The sequence below is a fragment of the Schistosoma mansoni genome, chromosome W, assembly GCF_000237925.1.
Source record: "Schistosoma mansoni strain Puerto Rico chromosome W, complete genome".
Classification (NCBI taxonomy): Eukaryota; Metazoa; Platyhelminthes; class Trematoda; order Strigeidida; family Schistosomatidae; genus Schistosoma; species Schistosoma mansoni.
The window spans coordinates 38063804-38086789 of record NC_031502.1 but is presented as its reverse complement, the minus strand read 5'-3'; the positions used below and the strand labels follow the sequence as shown (position 1 = coordinate 38086789).

Sequence of the window (22986 nt, the reverse complement as noted above, 5' to 3'; positions counted from 1 at the left end):
GGGATTTCAGATCAAATATGACAAAATGAGTTACATATTACCTATAACCATAATGTAAGTTTACCGATGTTATGACATTAGTTATTCATTCATATAAATCGCATTCATTGTTGACATATATGCACAATGCAGGCCGCAGAAAGAATGTGTGTTGGTTTCATAGAAGTTACTTCAAACAATTCAGCGAGAGATGAAAAGCACAGTGATAATGTAAAAATAAACGTAGGAGATATATCCAATTCGTAATAGTTTGGATTATCACGTTGTTGGTCTTGAGACTCGTATGTGATCAGTCTTATTTGAAATATAAATGCATTCTATGCAGATTGTCCCAACATAGCCATAAAGATACAAGCTTACATAAAATAGATGGAATATGGGCGGCAGTGGAATTCAGGACGAGCATTCCATCCTATTTGGGACTCATCGGCTGGATATGCTTGCATCCCAGGAGTCGATCCGATTAAATTGAAATCCATACTTGTTGCACAAGTGAGTGGTTATTTGGACTCAGAAACTAAGTGCATATAGCGTTGGCGTTTGAAGTGAAAGGCACTGGACTTAAATCGAGTAAACCTTAAACCCGGGATCAAGGTACATCCACCTGGAGAGCCCTGAATAGGATGACATGCACATCCATACGTTTCGTTGGATTTTCAGGCAAACTCCAATAAATATTAACAATCACGGATTTTAAGCTCAGAACCTTTTGCTGACTTTAATATTGATTTCTACTTAATAAGCTGTATTTGGGGAATCGATATCCTCCAAGTAAAATGTTCATACAACAACAATTCTGATCAGACTATCCTAAGAATCGATTGTAATTTAGAATACAGTTAAAATATACTTACTTGAAGCATGACTTAGTTATTCCTGGTAATTCATTGATAGTATCAATGACGTCCGCAGATAGATTATTACAATCTCCAGAAATAGATTTTTCAATATTTTTAAATACATTTCTTATATCTAAAATGAGAAATGTTAGTTTTACAGATAAGTGACAACTTTCTGGGAGATTATTTAGAGATTGTTCAATCGAGTTCACCATATCTTCTATTTTGATTGACTCTTCAAAAACCTCTAAAATATAACGAAAAAACTTCTTTTCGACAATTATCGAAGATATAAATATAAAGCGATGTAAAACAAATTTCGCAGGTTTAGTGATAAACTTCCTTGGTGAAGTGAAAGTAAGCGATATACATATATAATTAACATTATAACAATATAAACAAATGCATTGATAACAGGTTTTCATGTACGGTTACACCTAAAAGTATATCTTCAATTCATTGTGTCTGTGATCCGTGAAAAAAGACTTTATATTTCAGTTCTTATTGTACATATGAGTATGCGCTACAGAAATAACTCATTTCATACAGAGATGGATGAAGTGGATGACAGTTACTATAATGAGAACTGTACAAGAGATCAGTATTGTCATACAGGTAAGAGACAGAGGTGTACAAACGTACTAACTAGTGTATCAACAAATCTCTGCGTTGGTCAGGTTAATCGAAAGCATCATCTAAGTAACAGAAAACATCATTTTGTTCCAACAACCTGAAAATAATTCAATAAAGCATTGATTCACACATAAAATATAGATGGAATTTCCAAAATTAAAAAACTGCACACAAATAAAAGTACGTTGTAAACGACGCCAGTTGTTTAAATACACGAAAATATGATCAGGCTGACCTAAGGACAAGTTTATTTATGACAATATTTACTGAGATAGGAATAAAAACTATTTCAAGTCTATAACCAAGTGATATACAAAACGTTGAGCTATGAATTTACCTGGTTCACTTTGACTGGTAGAAGATACAACTTGATCTATCAACAAGTTAGGGTCGTTTAAATTCTTTTTAAATAGCTTTTGAAAGTGAATTAACCATTTGGAATCAGGTATACGCTACAAAATAGGATGCGAAGGCAACAATAATATTATAAATAATTATACTTGATATCTGTTACCTAATTGTCAATACTAGTAGCGAAAAATAATTAGCTGTAAGATAGTCAGTCAGCGACAACGTAGGACCAGGCACATCCCCGTTAACAGTCGCCTGTGTGCTGTCCGGCTAAATGGCTCCGTAAGAACTCGGAAGGATAGGGACACACGTCGTTGCCTCTTCGTCGTTTCTGCCTACGCTCCCACTGACTGCAGCCATGATGAAGTAAAAGATGACTTTTACGGAAAACTCTCTGAGCTTCTTCAGAAAGCTAAGCGCTCAGACATAGTAGTCGTAGCGGGTGACTTTAATGCCCAGGTAGGCAGCTTAAATCAAACAGAAAGACATATAGGTGGGTGTTTTAGTATTCCGGCTCAACGAACCCATAATGGTGATCGTCTGTTGCAACTATGCTCAGACAATCGTTTATTTTTGGCAAGCACTAATTTTAAGCATAAGGAAAGACATCGTCTAACATGGCGACCACCTGCACCAAACCAACGATGGACTCAAATAGACCTTATTGTCATCAGTCATCGTTGGAGAGGCTCAATAGAAGATTGTCGCTCGTATTGGAATACTTGTTTAGCTGTAAGATAAGTTATTAAAAGGAATGTTAAGCAGTCAAATAGTCCTAGATTTAGAAAACCAATTGTTTATCCAATAAGTCCCGTATTTAACTCTGAGATTGTATAATCAGATTTTGATATTAAGAAATTAATTTCATAAAGTCAACTCAGTGTAATAGTCACTTAAATTCATAGGGATTGACCAGCAATCCATTAAAACCTTTATACTTGCAAGCTGTAGGTTCGTGATTTTCATTAGTAGAAAGTATTTACATATAGATCTCTCAAAACATCTATGTTAGGATGATCACTCAACGAATGTATGTAAATGATGCAAAATATTTTCTAGGACCGATTAACTCCCAAAGACTATTAATTTGAATGGTAAAGTAAAGGGCTACGATATTCACTACAATTATACAATATTTGAAGATATTGTACCATATACCAGGTTTTTTTTAATGGAGACGTAATTTAGTTCTTAAGCCATTTACTCTTTAACCTGTAGATTGAATGTTTGAACACCGTTTCACCCACTTTGATTGTTTGAACACCTAAAGAGTACCACTAGCATAAATATAGCTACAATGTGGTTCAAAGCCGAGCACATTAAGATGTGCTTAGTAAACGAGTTATATCAAAATAATAATAATAATAACACTTTATTAGGCAGAAGGCACACAGAAAAATATTTAGATAACAATGAATTGAATTATTATTATTAATTCTCAGCTCCCTTTATTGTTTTCCTGAAATTCGTCTTCGCATTAAATTACAATCATGATACAAAATACAAGAGAAAATCTACGTTGGAAATATCGACAAAGGACCATATAACATACAATTAATTATCTTTATATTTTTATGTGAATGAATAGATGAATGTTTGAAAAGTCGAATTTCCGTTATAGGACGATTAAGTAATTAATTTCAATTGATCTCAAGACTAACTTTGGTTGAAATAAATGCAGAAATCATAAAACTTGTAAAACGTTTCATCATAGCTTCTTTAGCAACAGTGATTTGCCACGAAAATACAAAAATAAGGGATTAACCTATCATATTTTTATTTTGTGGCTTGATATGAAATGAGAAAACAACAGACTTCAATCAAAAGTTTCACACAAATAATTAAAATCATCATTTTGATCGATTTGTTATCACTCTCCGAACTTACTTCACGAATAAACAATTCAATCTTCATTTTTAACTGGTCCGATGTAAAGTTCATTGCACTTGGTAGCTGGTTCAGTGAAAGCCAAGTTAACGGGATTTTCAACAGTTGTTTCAAGTATCTCATAAGTTCAGTAGCCTTATTTTTAACATCGGATGATTTATCATACTAATGAATAAATAAAAGGATAATTAACTGAAAATTTTGAACTTCGATATACAGTAGATATTAATTGAATGAAGTTAATACAAAATGAGAATAATTTAATGTTATGTTAGATAGTTGGCGGTGATAAGTCAGAGACCTAGGTTTTACGTCAACGTTTTTTGCTCATTGCTACCAACTATATAACATCAAATAGAATGCACTAAAATGTAGTCATTTAAACTAATGGTTGTACAGAAAATTGGATAATAGACCTTGAACGTTTATCAAGGTCAAGATAGGAATAATAACACGACACTGATCGACCTAGAAGATAAAAATTCGAATTTCTTATGCGTACCGATAAGTGCTATACATTCCCAAATATTGCCACTACTGATATGACGCAACTCTCGGTAAGCATCTAAGGAAAGCAAAGGCATTTTTGAAGTCCATACTCAATAGTTTAACAACGTTGCACACAAAACTGATTGAAACAGGATTTTCATAGGATAATTTTTTATATTGTGCGTAAATCCATCGACTGTGATGTTGAGATAAAATATGATCATTGATACAGCGAGTAGACGAATATTATTGCCGATCGTATGCTCAGAGGATCATTGATTACTATGCACAGGTATTTAATTAATCTACATTTGAACTCCTGAATCTCCCTAGTAATCAATTGCTACCATTTTCCATCCACCTAGATTTTCTGTTACATTCGCACTATTTTTATGATTATCAACCACCATACTACTGAAAGATATGATAACCTGAAAAATTATTTTACTCAAACTACTTATTTTAATTCAGAAAGTAGAAAATTAAATATTTCTAGCTTGTCTAAATTTACTACTTACTTATACAATGCTAAATAAAATCCCAAATTATCCATTTTTGATACCCAAATCAGACTTAGAACCGGCCTTAATAAATCGATATAGCAAGAAATAAAAAACCAACCTGTAGGGCTATTCTGATAGGATCAATCATTTTCGGTGACAAGACACAAAAATTTGCTATGGAAATAGCTAATACTTCAATCGTCAGTGAATGAGTCAGTGCAGTTATGGTGAACTGAACGATATATTTGCTAATCGATCTGTAGATCTGAAAACAAATTATTTAAAGTAACAATATTATTAAAAATGTTTTATTCTGAAAGACAAAGAATTATTCGGAAGCTATGTTAAGTTCGTGAAGTAAAACAGTCACCTATTCAGATTAAAACGCTTCCATTTGGAAAGTATCTACATTAAAACTGTTCCCGAATTCGTTTTACGACTTCATTTTTAGGCAACCAAATAAAGATCATACGTGCTATTCAATGTTATAAAATTTTAGAAGTTACTTTCTGAGCTATACATTTTCAACATTTACACCGTTTTATATAACATCAGATCACTGCTAAACACAAATTGCATGACCTATCCTTGTTTTCAGTAACAAAAGCTGAATAGCAATGCTTTATTTAATGACTTATATGCCTAATCAATCCGTGAAGCTACCCTTTTTGCTCTGTAATATTGATTTTCATCAAAAAAACTACTATTCTGTCCACGTAACAACCAGATTTAACAGTCATACGAAAGCACTTAATTTATTACCAAAGTGAATAACTTTGGCTTAACAAAGCAAAGAACTAGTTTCTACAATGAGTCTACAGCAGTACTCAACAGTTAACAACTAGTTCTTACAGAGTTGCAAACGATGCAAACAATGTATATTTCCGTGCCAACGATATCATAAGATCAGTATTACTTAAGGTAAAAGAAAGGCTACCAATAGAAGAGCAAAAGGACGTTGTCTCTGATGTCAATTGTTATGATCGCAATCCAGTCTATATGGGAGAAATATCTAGAGAACTGAATGTGGGATTGAAAGAACAGTGTTCGAAGCATGTTCCCAAACCCACGATTGAACTCAAGAAACTTAAGAACAAATAAACAAGTGTTACATTCATCAATAATAGGACAAAAGATCAACTTTCCAGGGACCAAAATAATTTAGAAAGGGCTTGGTGCCCATAAGAAAAGACTGACAGCAGAAGTGCTGTATACATGGGCTGATCAGAAAAGTCTGGACAGGAAAGATGGAATTCAAATAGCCGCTCCTTGGCAAGTGTTTAGTAACAAGTAATTGAACCCTATTTTTATCACCATGCTTAAATGATGTGTAGCTTTATTCCGACATAAACTTATCTAGATGTTTTAAAATCGGGACCATGTGTCTGACGATTCCCATTTCGCAAGTACATTGACATTTTAAAAACATTTTCAGATTCAACTTTTATTTTTAACAAACGAAGTGATTAACATTCATTTACTAAATGTCGACTATTAATAACATAAAGTTACATGTACACACAAATTTGTTCTCATTCACACTGTGAAATTCCCACATTATTTACATCTTACTAACTCATAATATCCTACTTAACAAAATCAACATCCGATATATTACTTGATAATTTTGATTACTACCCTGAAAAGGTCGGACAAGTTAGCTGGACGAAACACTAGAATTATTTAAATTTCAGTCGCTAACATTATTTAGAATATAATTTTCACAAGTAAATTGTACGTGCCCTCGAGCTACATCATACGAAAAATATTTCTCTGATAATCATTTTCAGGCTAAAAACGAGATTTTTTACTATGGCTCTTTTATTTGATGATCTACAAACACTAAAAGTGATCATTCCTCATTCAATAGTTGAAAATTTCTGCTATATACATTTACGTGATTGAATAATACAACTCACTAGCCCAGTACATATGTCATTGACCTGGCTATGACTCATACATTTTTGTGTGATAATTAGTAATACCACTCGGCTGCCTAAATCAAAGTACTTAGTGGGATTCAAAAATGCAACTGAACAAACAAGGACCTAGTGCTTCACTTGTTAATCCGCCACCAGATACATACAGTTTCAATTCTTAGTGCATCAAATGAAGGAGTCGTATGTGAGGATTCAAATACCAATGAGATGACAAATGGAAAGTTTGCCAAACGGACAAAAGCTATGAAAAAGTGAGGATTAGAAATAAAAAAGATGGGGATATTTCAAAAATATGGGAAGATTCAACAATACAAAGTTGCACAACTGAATGATACTCGCCAGCCAACCTCGAGAAGTGAGGAAATTAGAAAATATGTCGGAGGATGCTTGTCAGGTCTGAACTTATTAGCACAACTTGGTAAAAACGCTAAATATTATAGTTCATCCAATGAATTGCCAAAGTCCACTTCATCCTGAAGATAACTTTGATACTAAATGATCGATTATTCTAGGTCAATGTTGCATAAATTTGGTTTATTAGTACTTGGGTTTCCCGTCTCTAGAATATTTTGCTCATTAATTATGAAGCACATAGGAATAACAGGACCGACTTTTTCCTTTCCTCTCTACATAATAAGACAATTGTTACTATGCTCCAATGATTGTTCAGGAGCCGGTGATCGATGAGAGGCATTTTATTTTCACTAGCATTATTCAGTTTACAATTATCCGCCCAATGTGGACCCTGAAGTTTTAAGAAGAGAGCTTAATATGAGATTTTCTGACACTGACGACTAGCATTAAGCTACTAAACAAACAAACAAAAAGGTAGAACCGTCTAGTTGTGTTTCAGTTCCCATAATTTACGCTACTATAGAAACAGTCAAGTTCAGAAAACGGAAGCAAAAATGATGAACACAGCAATCCAGTAGTAACAAATAACGAGGAAAATAAGCACAGTGACCAGTTGGAACCACTTCTTCCAGCTACGATTCCATCTTCGAGCAGATATTGACCGGTCATATGCCACATATGACCAAACTACTTTAACCGATGAGGATTTTTAAATATAGTCGGGTAACTTACCAACTTAATCTAACCGTAAGTTTCGCCTTCACTCTGCTTGGGTGATGGCTTCAGTACAGCGAGATTATTTGAACATATCCATCAAACAACGTTTGAAAACTTTGAACAGTTAAATCCACAGGCCTTAAAAACAAGACTGATATATAGTAGACAGATTATCAGCCAACAAGGTATCATACTGGTCACAGGAGAGATAGTAATTATTTGCTTTGTGTCCTAGAGATAGTGCAGCACAATGGCTAGAGACGTTATCAAACAAGGTTCAGGATAGAGGCCGATGGCGATTCTGCTGTAACTTTCTTTTACTTTCTTAATAAAAGTGAACGTAACTTATTTAACTGAGATTCTTTCTGGTTGCATTTTTTTACTAAATGAACTGTTTCCCCCAATAATATTATTATTTATATATTTTACTCTCATACATTAATTCCTATTTGTTGTTCTCTTTATTATACATATTTTAAATCCTCTATCTTTTCGTGAACCCAATATCATTGTGTGGCGAATATGTATTTGGTTCCCCCTTGTACCAATGTTTTTGTGTTCAGATAAATGTGAGATAAGTTGGTAGAACCCACTAGAGATCTCTATAATCCCGAAAGCAACTTATCATCACCACAGCCGTTTACGTGACTATGGCTGTGGAGTCATTATTGCTCCTAAACACTTTGCTCCTTTTTTCTCAACGTCAACATAAATTTATTTTGTATTTGCGATGCTAAGTACGCGTCAAATCATTGCATACATGATCAATTCCTGATAAACCACACACTCGGCACCAGATCGTACAAACAGAATAAGAAAATAGATCAGAATGATAATATGACAGACTCACGTGAAAAACAAATTCGATTAAACAGAACCAACTAGGTGAATCACGTGGATATAAACTAGGAGCCAAGTGATCGAGGTAATGTGGGAATAAATCTGGACATTTACATAGCGCTAAGACAACCAGTTCAGTACGTAAGGGATCCGTATATGCATCTTCCATCTGAGCGGACGTCAGGCATTGTAGTATTAAACGATTGTACTGACTATAACAAAACGATTATGACAACAAAACACGCGATGAATAAGATGTAAAGACATATTTTTGCACAAGTACTTCATATTATAAACCAAACTTTTAAGTTCATGAAACGTTGTGATAGAAATCCTGTTGAAAACAATAAAGTGAAACTGAGTATGCAGAATCTCATGAATAAATGAATGAATCTGACAACAAAGACTTCTGATTTAATAAGAAACATTCGGACGGTAAACTTACACGTTAACGTCAAACTTATTCGAAAACACCAGCCCAGACCGGCTAGATGTAAAGAGATGAGTGAGGAGCTTGTGTACGGTGTCTCTGATCGACACCAACTCATGTTCATTCACCTCAGCATTATCTTTTCTCAGTACTTCATCAACAGTCTTACCCTCCCCCCGCCACTGATACAGAGATGTTAACTTTTGAAGACAATGTCGATTGAATACACGTATCCGCTGTGTTTTGCTGACCGAACTGTTTTCAGCTACCTGTTATGGGATGAAACTCAAACAATTAACTTACTTTCTTAAGGACGCATAAGATTAGAATTACGTTTGAATATTTGTCCACAAAAGACTCACCAATAAGTAGATCCAGAGCACCTAACCAGAGTAAAATATTTACAAGTGATTCTCACCTTTCTTGTCTATTAATTCTCTCAAAACAAAATTGTTGTCTAAATAAACAAAAGAAGCCAAGAAATTTATGAAGCACGTCCGGACGTCACACTTATCGACAAGGTTTCTTCTCTGAGAACATTTCTTCATCGTCGCGCTATCAAAATCAATATATCGCAAGACGGCTCGAGCTAAATCTTCACTGACTGTCACGACAGATGCTAAAAGCTGGAGAGATGTTTTTAAGATTTCCGCATTCTGAGACTTCCTCATTGTACTGAGGCATAATGAGAAGCGAGAGTCTTCAAGAAATCCCTCGGCAAGCTCTCTAGCAACATCAGAAAAACGAGTGCTTAACTCGCGAGAAGTTTTCAAGATAATAATGTAGAGTGCTTTGAAGACTGCAAGAAGCTGAGAGATTATTCACTGTCTAGTCAATCTTACCTCTCCTGCCTTCCGATCTTGACCAGTATCCAGAAACTTGAGTATCTGAACAACATCTCCTCCAGCAACGACATCAACAACAAATTCATCTACATCCTCATCAGTTATAGACTCAACAAAATTCACCAAAACTAAACATAGGATTAAAGAAGATAGATTGTTTACCTGAAATATCAGATCCAATACACTTGAATCGATCACTCCTGTGGTAAGAATCCTGTTTCATGAGTCCATTGTCACTCAACCTAATACGCTTCGAGCGTTCCTGCATTTCCAGACAACGGGTTTATTATGACCATGAACAAGTTAACGTCAACGCAAGGCTTTGAACTTTTCGCCAAATGAAATCCAGTTTTCTCAGATTTCCCTTTTCCTTATGGAAATGGTTTCAAATGTTTTCACATGGTTCTGGACGAGGTAGAAGAATCTATCGCTTAACATGCTTCTCCATCTAGTAGCAGTGGATCACTAATGCCTCCAGGTGGGAAGCTGTAGCGGCAAATAAATCCCCAAAATCAATAACTCTGTAGGTTCTCGACATTGGATTCTGACCACGTTAGTTTTTGTGGACACTCGACCTAAAGGCGCTCGGTTATGCACCCGCACCAGATAATGAGTGGGAACGCCGTGTTCAACATCCCCTGCAATCACTAACCAGCTTAGATAAGTCGATTCTCGATTTATTGATAGCCTATCAAATATATCTTCGGACCCCCTCGATTCTGACTTTCGACTTCTCTAATTGGGTACGATTCATAGTATAAAATGTTACTGGTTAAAGAGTTGTCAAACTCCAAACACCTATGGCATCTTCAAAGCAACGTACAGTTAACGATTCAGATTTATGTAGTAAGGACGTTAGGCCTATGGTCTATGTTATCCCTTTACTAGTATGCTTATGTTTCTGGTGAAATGTAGCGAGGGACTGTTCTTGGTCACCAATAATATGTCACGTTGCTTTCTTAAAGGACTCCTTGGAAGTCGTTTGGACTAGCTCAGCCTGTGGCTAATTCCAACATTTGACTACTGTTAAGGAATAGAAGGTGTGCATTCAGTCCACTCTGTTGCGTTGCGTCTCCAGTTTCTGGGTGTCGCCCCTAGGGTTTTTGCTGGGACTGAACCTAAGTAGATGTTTGAGGGGATATCCAGAAGTTTTTAGGGTGTTGTAGGTCATCAGGTCATCTCTAGGACGCCTACAATCAAACGGTAAATGGTTCAAATGGTTGTGGACGAAATATAAGAAGCTTTCACTTGACGTGCTTCCGTGTCTAGTAGCAGTGGATCACCAATACCTCCAGGCAAGAACCTAGGTATATTAACGATAATAGAGGAAAAAAAGAAATTGGTAAATCATAACAATATGTTATCCTTAGTCCTTAAAAATAGGTCAAATTTCCTCTTAAAGGACTCCTTGGAAGTCGTTCGGACTAGCTCAGTCGGCAGCGAATTCCAGCATTTGACAACCCTTAAGGAGTAGAAGCTGTGTCTACAGTCTGTTCTGCTATGTTGTGTCTCCAGTTTCTGGGTGTCACCTCTTAGATTAGTGTTGCGACTAAGCTTTAGTAGATGTTTAAGGGGATGACCAGAAGTGTTAAGGATACTGTAAGTCATAAGAAGGTCACCTCTAAGACACCTGTACTCTAACGGATAAAGGTTAAGTGATTGGAGGCGCTCTTCATAAGGTTTGGATTTGTGTCCCCGAACTGATTTCGTGGCTCGACGTTGGATACGCCCCAGAGTGTCCTTATCCTTTTTGAGGGAGGGAGGAAATACTGTGTTTCCGTACTCTAAACGTGGACGAATAAAACTGTTGAAGATTATGTGGAAAGTTCTACCGTCACACTGGCCAGAAATGCGCTTCAATGTTACCAGTGCAAGGTTTGCTTGAAATGCGTTTTTGTCACAGTTAGCGTACGATTTCAAGTCGTAGGGTGCCGACACTTCTAAGTCTTTTTCGACTTGGGAAACTTCTAGAAAGGAGTTTCCTAAGTTGTAACTATAGTCTGCATCATGTCGCAGATAGACCACTTTGCACTTTGAAGTGTTGAAGGTGAGTCAGACGATACTTGTTGTGGAAGATTGTTTATATGAATCAAGAAGAGAAGTCCTAGTAATGAATCCTGGGGGCCCCACTAGGACATTCCATAGCCTGAGAAAGAGTGAAATTAACCCTGACCTTAAAATGTCGATTTTCTAGATATGAAGTGAGTCAGTCAATTAGAGGTAGTTTGAAATTCAATCTTTTAAGCTCATTGATAAGACATATATGGTTGACCCTATCAAAAGCTTTTGAGAAATCAGGGTAGTTGATGTCAACCATCCCCTTGCGGTCAAGGATGCTTGTCCATCTGTCTACCACAGTAAGCAGGTTGGATATACAGGAGTGGCCCTTCATGAGACCATGGTGTTGGGGATAAGAACTCTAAGGATAATAAATAGTCGTGTATACCATCGCATATCAATGACTCCATAATTTTAGAAAGTATGGAGAGAAGGGCCCCCGGTCGGTAGTTTGAGGCTTCACTGCGTCGACCTCCTTTGAAAATTGGTGTGATGTGAGCCAGCTTCCAAATTTCCGGTAGTTTGCCTCGGCTTAGCGAGTGTAAAAACATCACGCTAAGTGGTGTTGCCAGGATTGAAGCTGCTTCGTCAGTACAGCAGAATGAACCGGGAGAAGTGTCTTTTCTTATGTGCTGCAGTTTACGGAGCACCAGGTCAGCGCTCAGGTCCACTTCGGAAAGTCCTGTGCAGGTGCAGGTGAAGCTTTCATCAGTATAGTTGATGTGGGTCGGTTGAAATGTCCGAGAGTATTGTTCAGCCAAGAGATAAGCAGCATCACCGTCGTTATCATTCGGACCATTAGAACCTAGCATTTGTGAAACTCCAGTTTTGTCTTGTCGAAGAGAAGCTGCATAACGGAATAAGCTTTTCGGATTGGAGACAAATTTATCAATAAGCCTGGTCTGGTACTGAAGCCTGTCTTCTCTTATTGCCTTTGTGCATATATTCCTTATATGTTTGTATTGCCTGTACGCACCGTTGTTATCAGTTCGTTTATATTCGGCCCAACAGTGCTTTTTGTGGCTTAGCAAACGGAGAGTGGGGTTCTTGATGATTGTAGGTTGTTTGTAGCTTTTTGGGACCGTTTGAGGAACTGAATGCTTAGTTGAACATAAGAGCATGTGCAGTAAGAAATCCCAATGAGCATCCGCTTCAAGTTGAGGGTGAACATCCCAATCCACCTGTTATAAATAGTCATGTAAAGCTAACACATTCAACCGTTTGAAATTCCAGCGTCTGTTGTTGGTGAGATATCTTGGCTCAGTTTTGCTGACCAAACTGAATAGGATAAGACGGCGGGATCACTTTTCCCCAGGGGAGCCAGAATCGAGAGGTCGTCAACTAGGAATTCTTCATTTGTGAATACCCAGTCTAAGCGCGACGGCGTCTGACTGTTTCTCCGAGTTTCTGACTTCATATTTTCGAATAATCCCAGATCATCAATGAGGTTGAATAACCGAGCTCCAATAGAGTTGTCACCTCCAGTGTAGGTATGATCCGCGAAGTTGATTCTAGGAAGATTGAAGTCCCCCAGAATCAGGATATGAGAGAATCCAAGACGCGTAGAGCGGGTTAATCCTTCCAGCAAACGATTGTCTTACTCGATGTCAGCTGTGGGATTCTTGTAGATGACCCCAACTAGACACCTTGAGGTGGTAGACATTGTAGATGATCAACATTGATGATCTATGTCGAAACGATTAGAGGCCTACTCGAGTTAAACGGGGACGGTGTAACGAATAAGCTAACTTCGAAGTTACACCTCGCGACCAGCACCTTACGTGGATTGCTCCATCGACGTATTAAGGGATCATGGGTGCTCTGAAGACTGTACAACACAAAGGACGTTATTACAAGAATATATTAGTTAAGGTAGATACAAGCGAAAGTACAACCACTGCCGCGTGGGCCAGTCCATGGCGTATCTTTGACTGATGCGCGTTGACTATCCTTGACCTTGACAGAGATCAATGATCTGTTCCATATTCAGTGACATTTCACTGGCCCTACAACATTCTTACTGAGCACCGTACTGATTCATCAAGATTGAGAAACTCTTGGCTGTGAATTTGGCGCGCCTCCAGGCATGATCGTTGCGAAACAAAGACATTCCAGGTTCTGCTGGTCCGTGAACTGAGACGATATCCAAGTTTCGGATAATCCCATCAGATGAGCATCATTAGCTTTGCTAAGTTCACGTAGCTCATCCATTTTGTTTGACTGCGAGCATTTTTGTAGCACACCTTTAATTCTGTGGAGAATTTTCCCTTACGACTCAGAGCGGTTTTGGGATTGTTTTGCTCTGGTTTGACAATTTGAACGAATTTTCTTTCACCGTTTCGGCGGTGTATGTTTATTTCTAATTTTGCAGCTCGTCTCTCAATAGGTCAACCACGCTGAGATCCTCACGGACACATATTCCAGATCCAATCAGTTTGCTTGAGTTTCCCAGCATCAGGTTTCTTTCTTCAACCGTAGCAAAGATAACCTTCTAGAGGCGGCTTTTCTAACATAAATCGTAATATCAGCAAATTCTGTCGATATATTCAAAGCCAGATCGAACCTACACTGTGTTAAAAACTGCAAGGATTAGTATAGATCGACAGACTTCCTATCCTTATTGCTGAAGACTGACCATAATATCATTGTACTCGGAATCAGTAGTAGGTTTCCAGTAGATTACTTCATCATTAAATATTGAGGTTTTAGACAATATATCGATCATAATTTACCTTAATAATTCAGAAAAGTCACTCTGATAGCACTACTTCAGTGCTATCAAACTATCACAGCATTGGGTCTTGAACGAATTTGTTAGAGTGCGCTAGTGATCCCGATATCCAGTGACTGTTCTGGAATCTGCGTTGTGTTACCAGCTATCGTCATGGGGCGTGCAGAAGCAGATATTGAGAAAGAAAAAGGTAATGATGCTTATAAGAAGAAGGACTTCGAAACTGCAATTACACATTACGACAATGCAATAGAACTTGACCCAACGTGCATAACGTATTACACAAACAAAGCTGCAGTGTACTACGAAAAAGGTGAATATGATAAATGTGTGGAGATATGTGAAAAGGCTGTTGAGGTAGGCAGAGAAAACAGAGCCGACTTCAAGTTGATTGCTAAAGCGTTTGCACGTGCTGCCCATGCCTTCGAGAAAAAGGAGGATTATCCTAGTGCGAAAAAATATTACGACAAGTCACTATCGGAATCTAGACAACCAGATGTTGAAAAGAGTGCTCGAGCTTTGGAAAATCGTATGAAGGAACAGGAAAGGTTAGCATATATTAACCCAGAGATGTCGGAAATGGAGAAAGTCAAGGGAAACGAATGTTATCAGAAGGGTGATTACCCAGCTGCCATAAAACATTACACTGAGGCAATAAAGAGAAATCCATCAGATGCAAAACTGTACAGTAATCGTGCAGCATGTTACACGAAGTTGATGGAGTTTACTTTAGCTGTTAGTGATTGTAATAAGTGCATCGAGGCAGATCCGAAATTCATTAAAGGTTACCTCAGGAAAGGAGCAGTATGCAATGCTATGAAGGATTTTACTCAAGCAAGGAAGGCTTTTCGGTATGTTCAGAAAGTTTCCCATCATCAGTATTTTTATGTGCAAAAACGGGCTGGATGTGTCTTTTTCAGTTATAATTTAGGATATTAAACTAGTTACAATATTAGCTAGTTACTAGATGGTACCTAGTGTCAACGTCTTAGACAGGGATAGACACTTGTCTGTTATGAGGAAGTCGATATTTTTAGCGTTCAGTTCCTGTACAAAAGGCGATAATACTTGTTACCAGCTTTTACTGGAATAGCACCATTAAAATAGACTGTTGCTCTTGCTCAATAAATGAGTTCCAAAATCACTATATGTTTCGTGATCACTCATCACAGTAAGGGTCTTCAGTGACATCACGTTAAGTGTAAACTCTAATCTACTTAAACATCTTTTTTATGGGTGTTCATCAAATGTCAAGCACGGGTTTACAGTCCTCAGTTTCCTCACAGAACTTGGTTACCAAAGGCCAGTAATAAGTGTTTTCATGTGTAGTTGATTTAAGAGTAATTGGCCGATTTAGTGAGTAAACATACGTGATTGGGAAAACAATTTCATCCTATAGACTTGTACTTGTTGGAAAAAGTAGAGGTGTTCGTGGCGACCTAAGCCACAATCGGGCTGTTTCTTTAATAGTACAGTGCTATTACTGACCAAACATAATTTGCACTTATGATGTATAACCCTAAAACTTCCATACGTAATCCACTGTCGGGTAAATGTTTATTTCTTGGTTTAACTAAGGTGCTGTCAGAAGCATGTGGGTTGTTAGCACTCTATAGTCCCCATACATCGTGGGACGTTATTTCTTCTTGAACGACTTCGGTAATCGTGTTAGTAGTGGTTTTGTCAGTCGAATTTATAAATCTCGTAAGATATCTTGAAGTCATTCCTAACGACCTTATTGTTGATAGCTCCGTACTTTGCAAACTATAATTTCAGTACCGGAAATTTTGTAACTCATAATGGTGTGTTTCCCCTTGAAGAAATATACTAACACGTAACGATCTTTATCCGCATAAAGCATATGATTTCCTATATACCCCGGTGCAATCAGCAATATGAAATCGTGACATCGCAAAACTAAAATACCTGGTACGATGATAGCTTATGGGGTCTATGATTCTGACGGTTTTACTACAATTGACCTTCATATTCGTCCATCCCGAATAATCGATCAGAGTACGACCCACGAACTGATTCGGCACTTGATGGTTAGAGGCCGATAATTCCTTCGAAAACATTCGCTTTTACACCATCCAGTTCTGTGATCAAAGACATCCCTCAGACCTACTGTTTCCCTGTTATCATGTCGTTATTGAATTTTTAACAAATGTAATTTCATACCATTGATATCCGGTTTCTAGGTTAATCATTTGTCACTGTTCTTATTTTTAGTATTGACTTTCAATCAAGTCAGTCAGTCAGTCACAACGTAGAACTTCGTACGTACGTACATCAGTTCGAGTTGCCATACCACATTAGCACAGAGATGCAGTTGTCGATTCAAATCCCATAGTGGTAGAAGTAGTAGGAGTATAATCAGAAATCCAAAAGATTAGGGGTTTCAAGAAATTATTGAAGGAGTATAGTACAGTGAAATAAATTTGGAAAGAGAAAAAGATAAAGACATGAGGAATTCAGAAGATTAGAATTTGGTAGAACACAAAGAGTGGATGCATCTTCGCCATTGCAAACGATTTTGAGCCATGTCATTCAAGGTCTCTAACCATCGGTTGCTGTCATCTCGCGAATCCCAACCAGGTAGTCTACACCTACCAACATGGCCCAGTCCACTTGTCAGTGACTTCATTGATTTGTGCCACGTTTTGGTCTGGCCACCCCTAGCTTTCTTCCAACCTACTCCTACACCATGAAACATTGCACGTCGGGGCAGTCGGTGGTCGGGCATACGTAACACATGTCCCAGCCATCTCAACTGATGAAGTTTCACTACTTCATCAATCGATTTGCCATCCCTACCTAGTACTCGTTTCCTAACAACTGCATTACTTACCCGGTGGTCCCAGGATATACGAGCAATGCTTCGAAGACACCTATGATCGAACACTAGTAGCCTACGAATATCCTCTACTCTTATTGGCCATGTTTCACTGCCATAGAGTAGGACGGAGCGAACTGCTGCACAGTAAACCCGTCCTTTGGTTGCTAGACGGATATCTCGCCTACGCCATAAATGACGCAAGTTGGCGAAAGCTAGACGAGCCTTCTGTATCCGTGCTGAGATTTCGTCACATACCAGACCACAAGGGCTGATGAGACTTCCAAGATAAGTGAAGTGGTCTACACGCTCAACTACTTCACTCCCTATCATTAGTTCAGGTGTCGATGCAACCCAATCCTGAAGTAACATTTTGCACTTCGAGGGAGAGAATCGCATTCCGAACATGCCTGCATAGTTGCTTATAGTGGTCAGAAGACTCTGCATGTTGTCAGCGTCTTCACCGAGTAAAACTATGTCGTCGGCGTATTCTAAGTCGACAAGTGAGTCTCCTGGTAAAAGTTCAACTCCTGGAGGTTTAGCTGATGAAAGTGCTATCTCTAAAAGTAAGTCAATGACAAAGTTAAACAAGAATGGGGAGAGTGGACAGCCCTGACGAACGCCACTTGTGGTAATCAGTTCTGATGACAGTTCGCCATAGGCTCTAACTCGACCAGTTGTGCTCGAGTAGAGAGCCTTTATGAGGTTAATGTACTTCTTTGGTACTCCTTTCAGTGACAAACATTGCCATAGAACCTCACGATCAACAGAGTCAAATGCCGCCTTAAGGTCAAGAAATACTACTATTGTGGGACGTCTGAATTTGTGTCTATGTTCTAGGACCTGACGTAGGGTGAATATCTGGTCTATGCAACCACGTCCAGGTCGAAAACCAGCTTGGTTTTCTCTAGTCTGCTCTTCACGAGCTTTGGTTAGGCGACCTAGTATTATTGAAGCTAATATTTTAGACACTATATTAGTCAAACTGATCCCTCTGTGATTGTCACAAGAGGACTTTTGTCCTTTCTTATAAACTGGCACAATCAGTGATTGGGACCAGTCAGATGGAATTACGTCCAGTTCCCAGATTCTACCTAAGACCTCAGTCAATCTCACTGCTAGTACTGGACCACCATCCTTAAAAATCTCAGGGGTCAACCTGTCAGGGCCTGCTGCTCTCCCTCGCTTCAGATTTCCTATAGCTTTTTCAACCTCACAGAGGGTTGGAGGACTTACATCAATTTGCCATTCAGGACGACTGGGGATCGTGGGTAATTGAAGTGTGGCTGAAGGCCAGTTGAACTGATCCCTAAAGTGTTCTGCCCATCGATCCAACCTCCTGGATTGAGAATGAATTATATGCCCATCTTTATCTGAGATGGTTTCACTGATATTCGGGTTCCTAATACCGGTTTCTTTAACGAGTCTGAATAGCTGCCTACTGTTACCTATTGCCGCTGCCTTTTCCATCTCTCTTGCTTTCGCTACCCACCACTGTTCACGATCATTACGTAGACTTCTTATAAGCCTGCGCTTAAGTTGACTCCGCTCTTCGTTATGCTCAGAGCCAGGTGGGATGAGTTTACGAGCATCTATCAGTGCGGTAGATGCTGCCGAGATCCATTGTTTCTCCCTAACGTTATGGTTTACCTTATTAGCGGATATCACTGCTGATTCCACAGCTTTTCGGATGTCATTCCACGCTGCCTCGGGGTGGACACAACTTACATGGCTGCCTAACTGTTTTTCTAGTTGTTCCTGAAATATATTCTTAGCTTGCCTACCATTAAGTAGAACCCTTAGAGGCTTCCCTGCAGTGTCTTTCCTACGTCCAGTAAGACGCAGACAAATACGTGCTCGCACTAGAGCATGATCTGAATCTAAGCATGTGCCCCAGAATGAGCGACAGTCTTCTATCGAGCCCCTCCATCGGTGGCTGATAGCGATGTGATCTAATTGGGTCCAACGTTGGGACGAATTCGGGGGTCGCCAGGTCAAAAGATGTTTTTCCTTATGCTTAAAGTTAGTATTTGCAAGAAATAGGCGGTTATCTGAGCATAGCTGCAACAGACGGTCGCCATTATCTGTTCTTTTCGCCATGACACCATAAGATCCACCCAGGTGTCCTTCCCTTTCACTTAGTTTACCTACTTGAGCATTAAAGTCACCTGCTACTATTACTACATCAGAACGCCTAGCTTCTCGGAGAAGGTCAGAAAGTTTCCTGTAGAACTCATCTTTTATATCGTCTAAGCTGCAGTCAGTGGGAGAGTAGGCAGAGACGACGAAGAGGCAACGACGAATTTCCCTATCTTTCCGAGTCCTTACTGATCCGTTTAGTCGAACAGCGCATAGACGACTGTCTACTGGGATCCAGTCTAAAAGAGCTAGTTCTGCCCTAGGACTTAATGCTATACCTACTCCAGCGAGGCCACGGGAAGCAGCGTCAGGGCTTCCAGATACACGGAGCGTGTATCGAGATGAAACTTTATTTTGATTAGGTGCGGTCAAATGAATGACACTACTCGGATCTTGTATGCGCGTTTCGGAGACGCAGCACACATCGATGGTGTAAGATTCTAGAGTTCTAGCTAAGGAAGCCTGTTGTCCTATTTGGCACAATGTTCGGACATTAAAAGTTCCTATATGTAGTTTAGAGCGTGGTTTCAAGAGACCAGGAATAACGTTCTGTGTACTCGAATCGTTTGCCCTAGCGGTGCGACGCGATAAAAGGACGTGGGAAGGGTTAGTCGAGGAGATAACAGAGTTATTAGGTGTAGGAAGGATTTGAAAGCGACCAACTTGGTCTTGTGTGCAGTTAAGGGTATGAGGGCTAGTATCACTTCCCGGCTGCCCACACCGTGGAAGGGTATTTCTTGAGGGACCTGAAAAAGAAGTTGGATTAGTGTTGGTCTTAACGACCTGGGAGCGTGACCGCAGTGCCCAAGGGACATCTGCTTGAGGCCGGTCACGCACGGCCTTTTTGTGGGGGATTTTTGACGTGTTAGCTCCGTTCTTCAAAAGTCCTTACCGCCGGAGACGGAAATCCGTGGGATAAGGCGAGGTGTGCATTTTTAGGGTCGACCTTTTCTAACCCCACCCCTCCTTGTGGGAAGGCAGCATCGCTGTCATGCTGGTTGTCTGAAGGAAACACCTTACTGCTTTCACACCTCTGTACAGTCAGCAGTACGACTTCGCCTTCGGACCTTGGGATTGCTGCTTTTAGTCTCACCGCTCTTCAACCGACCTGTCTGGCATGGTAGGACCTTGAGGAACGATTGTTCCAGCCAGCATAGCTCGATTGGATCATCACGATAGGCAAGCCCGACCACCACGTCAAGGTAGCAGCAACGGTCGGGAAACATGATAAAATCAAGAGCACTAGAAACCACAATAAGCTCTTCTATAGTAAAACATAAAAAAGCTCAACAATAAATGAGTATTCATATTCATTAGGTATTTAGTATAAATGACCATTCTATACGTTCGGAATCGTAAAACCAAATATGATGCTTTGAGTGTGTGATTGTTACAAACATTTTGACAATAGTGTTCTCCATTAGTATGACTTAATATTGTGTGTACTTAACGACTTTCGTAAAAGCTCAGTTGTTCTTTGACATAATGCCCTGTTCTGGGCTACTAAACATCAGTTCACTATTGCCTGATAGCTATGAAACGTCCTTTTTGTACTTACTAAATGGTTCTCCAACATCATCGGGTTTTTGTAATTAACTGTATATTTATCCTCTACCTTTGTTTGAAAGTGTTCATACATCATCACTCCCAAATAGACAATTTACCAATCATGATTGCTTCTCCTTCATGTCACCTTTGTATGTGCTTTTTGTGATAAAACTTACAAGTCATAAGTAGAAGTGTTCTACGTGTCATCATTGGAAACTAAAAATATCAGTTGGATACATTCCCAAACAGCTTTTCCGTGTTACTGAATTCAAAAACAAAGTCACGGTAGCTACAATTAAAGCTAGTAATGTGCACCAATAATAATGACAAATTACTAGTCCCCTGGAAAGTTGATAAGGAGTTTACCATTTATTAGACAATTCCCAGAGACGGGCCAGTGGTAGATGAGAAAGCGCACTCATTAATAGAGAACTCCCTACGTTTAGTACCCGTCATTTTATGGTGTTTTTCGGTATTCTTAGATGGGACATCCAACCCTGCCAGCTTTCCCATTCAAGTTACCCGAAGTTTTTGCTGATGATGTCGTTCAAAAGAACGATGAAAGCTCCACGACCAAACCATCCAACTCAGAAAACAAAACTCCATCAAAAGTGCTGATGGGTAGTTAAAAAGTCAACAAAACTATTATATCGACCTTCAAAACGGCACTCACCACTGATCGATTTAATAACCAAAGTTTTTAGAACGGTGATTCAGATTTTTCAAATAGAATGATTACTGTATCGGCTAGATTTTAAGAAAAATGCTTACTTTGACAAATTTTCGACGGTAATTTGTAACAACTTCAGTTAAACCGTATTTGCGAATTAGGTTTCTAGAAATCTTTCCCACTTTTGACTTATCAAACAAGCGAGATTCTTAGAAGTACAAGGTCAAGCATCTGGATCGCACATTAATTTGACAATTATTCAGTGATCTTAATGTCATAATTTGCTTATTTCGAAGGAATTTTTGCAGTGGGCCCACATTTACCATTTATTAGATGTTTATATATATATATATGGAGAGATGATTATTATAGTTCTATGTGTGGCGCATATGTATCTGGTGCCCTTTTGTACCAATATGTATGTGTTTAAATAAATTATAGTTCTGTGGTTAATTCGCCATCAGATTCTCAATCGATTGCACCACTTAGCTGATGCGAACACCCTGAGAAAAACAATCTGTACTTCACCCCGAGTTACACCTAAGTAGAAATGTCTCATTTGAGAGTGACATAATGGTCTAGCACCACTCGATCCAGATTTTGCGCACAAGTGCAATCCATCAGAAACTGTCGTGTACTTGTTTAGATGAAGTGTTTGGTACGACTGCTGGTGAAATGCAACAAATAGGTTACTTGGTTGTAAAATAAGTAAACAACGTATTAGTGTAAAGATTTGTTAATCTCACATGATTTTTATGTTCTTCAATCTTTCAGAAAAGCTCTAGAACTAGATCCAGATTGCTCGGAAGCTAGAGAAGGCCTCAGTCAATCATATACAAATGATGACGATCCAGAAGCTGCTCGCAAGCGTGCTATGAACGATCCTGAAATAGCTTCCATCTTGTCCGATCCAGCCATGCGCCTTATTCTAGATCAGATGTCAGATCCCACTGCACTTCGTGCACACCTTAATAACCCAGAGATAGCATCCAAACTAATGAAGCTCATCGATGCCGGCTTGATTTCATTTCGGTGAACGTTCGTCTTACTAGTTATATTCCCAAGAAATTAATTCACAAACACTCCTAACTCTTGTTACTATTCGAATGTCCTTAAAGAATGCAAAAGTCGAATATTCAAATACTCTTACTTTTATCAGTCATCAACTTCAGGTAA

The 22986-nt window shown here is 38.8% G+C and overlaps 2 protein-coding genes across 3 annotated transcripts in view; one reads left to right on the top strand and one right to left on the bottom strand.

Annotated features, from left to right (window-relative positions):
• The window catches only part of Smp_157140.1 (hypothetical protein), a gene marked incomplete at its 3' end in the record, with an annotated part of 39402 nt that extends 29255 nt beyond the window's left edge, over window positions 1–10147 (bottom strand). Inside the window, exons 1-10 of one of the 2 annotated variants that reach the window (XM_018789617.1) lie at window positions 9991–10147; window positions 9826–9956; window positions 9402–9792; window positions 9287–9366; window positions 8999–9252; window positions 8564–8765; window positions 4821–4967; window positions 3711–3875; window positions 1810–1924; window positions 855–1086 (exon numbers count right to left, since the gene is read on the bottom strand). In XM_018789617.1, the coding sequence (XP_018655042.1) occupies window positions 855–1086; window positions 1810–1924; window positions 3711–3875; window positions 4821–4967; window positions 8564–8765; window positions 8999–9252; window positions 9287–9366; window positions 9402–9792; window positions 9826–9956; window positions 9991–10096 (1823 nt within the window). In that variant the 5' untranslated portion in view covers window positions 10097–10147. Of the gene's footprint in view, window positions 1–854; window positions 1087–1809; window positions 1925–3710; window positions 3876–4820; window positions 4968–8563; window positions 8766–8998; window positions 9253–9286; window positions 9367–9401; window positions 9793–9825 lie in introns of both variants that reach the window. The other variant, XM_018789618.1, reaches the window with a different exon arrangement.
• A 4579-nt stretch (window positions 10148–14726) lies between these two features.
• On the top strand, window positions 14727–22877 carry Smp_064860 (putative heat shock protein 70 (hsp70)-interacting protein). The gene is made up of 2 exons (XM_018789616.1): window positions 14727–15468; window positions 22585–22877. Exons 1-2 carry the CDS (start codon window positions 14771–14773, stop codon window positions 22844–22846), a joined length of 960 nt encoding a protein of 319 aa, XP_018655041.1. The 5' UTR covers window positions 14727–14770; the 3' UTR covers window positions 22847–22877.
• Window positions 22878–22986: the final 109 nt, after the last annotated feature.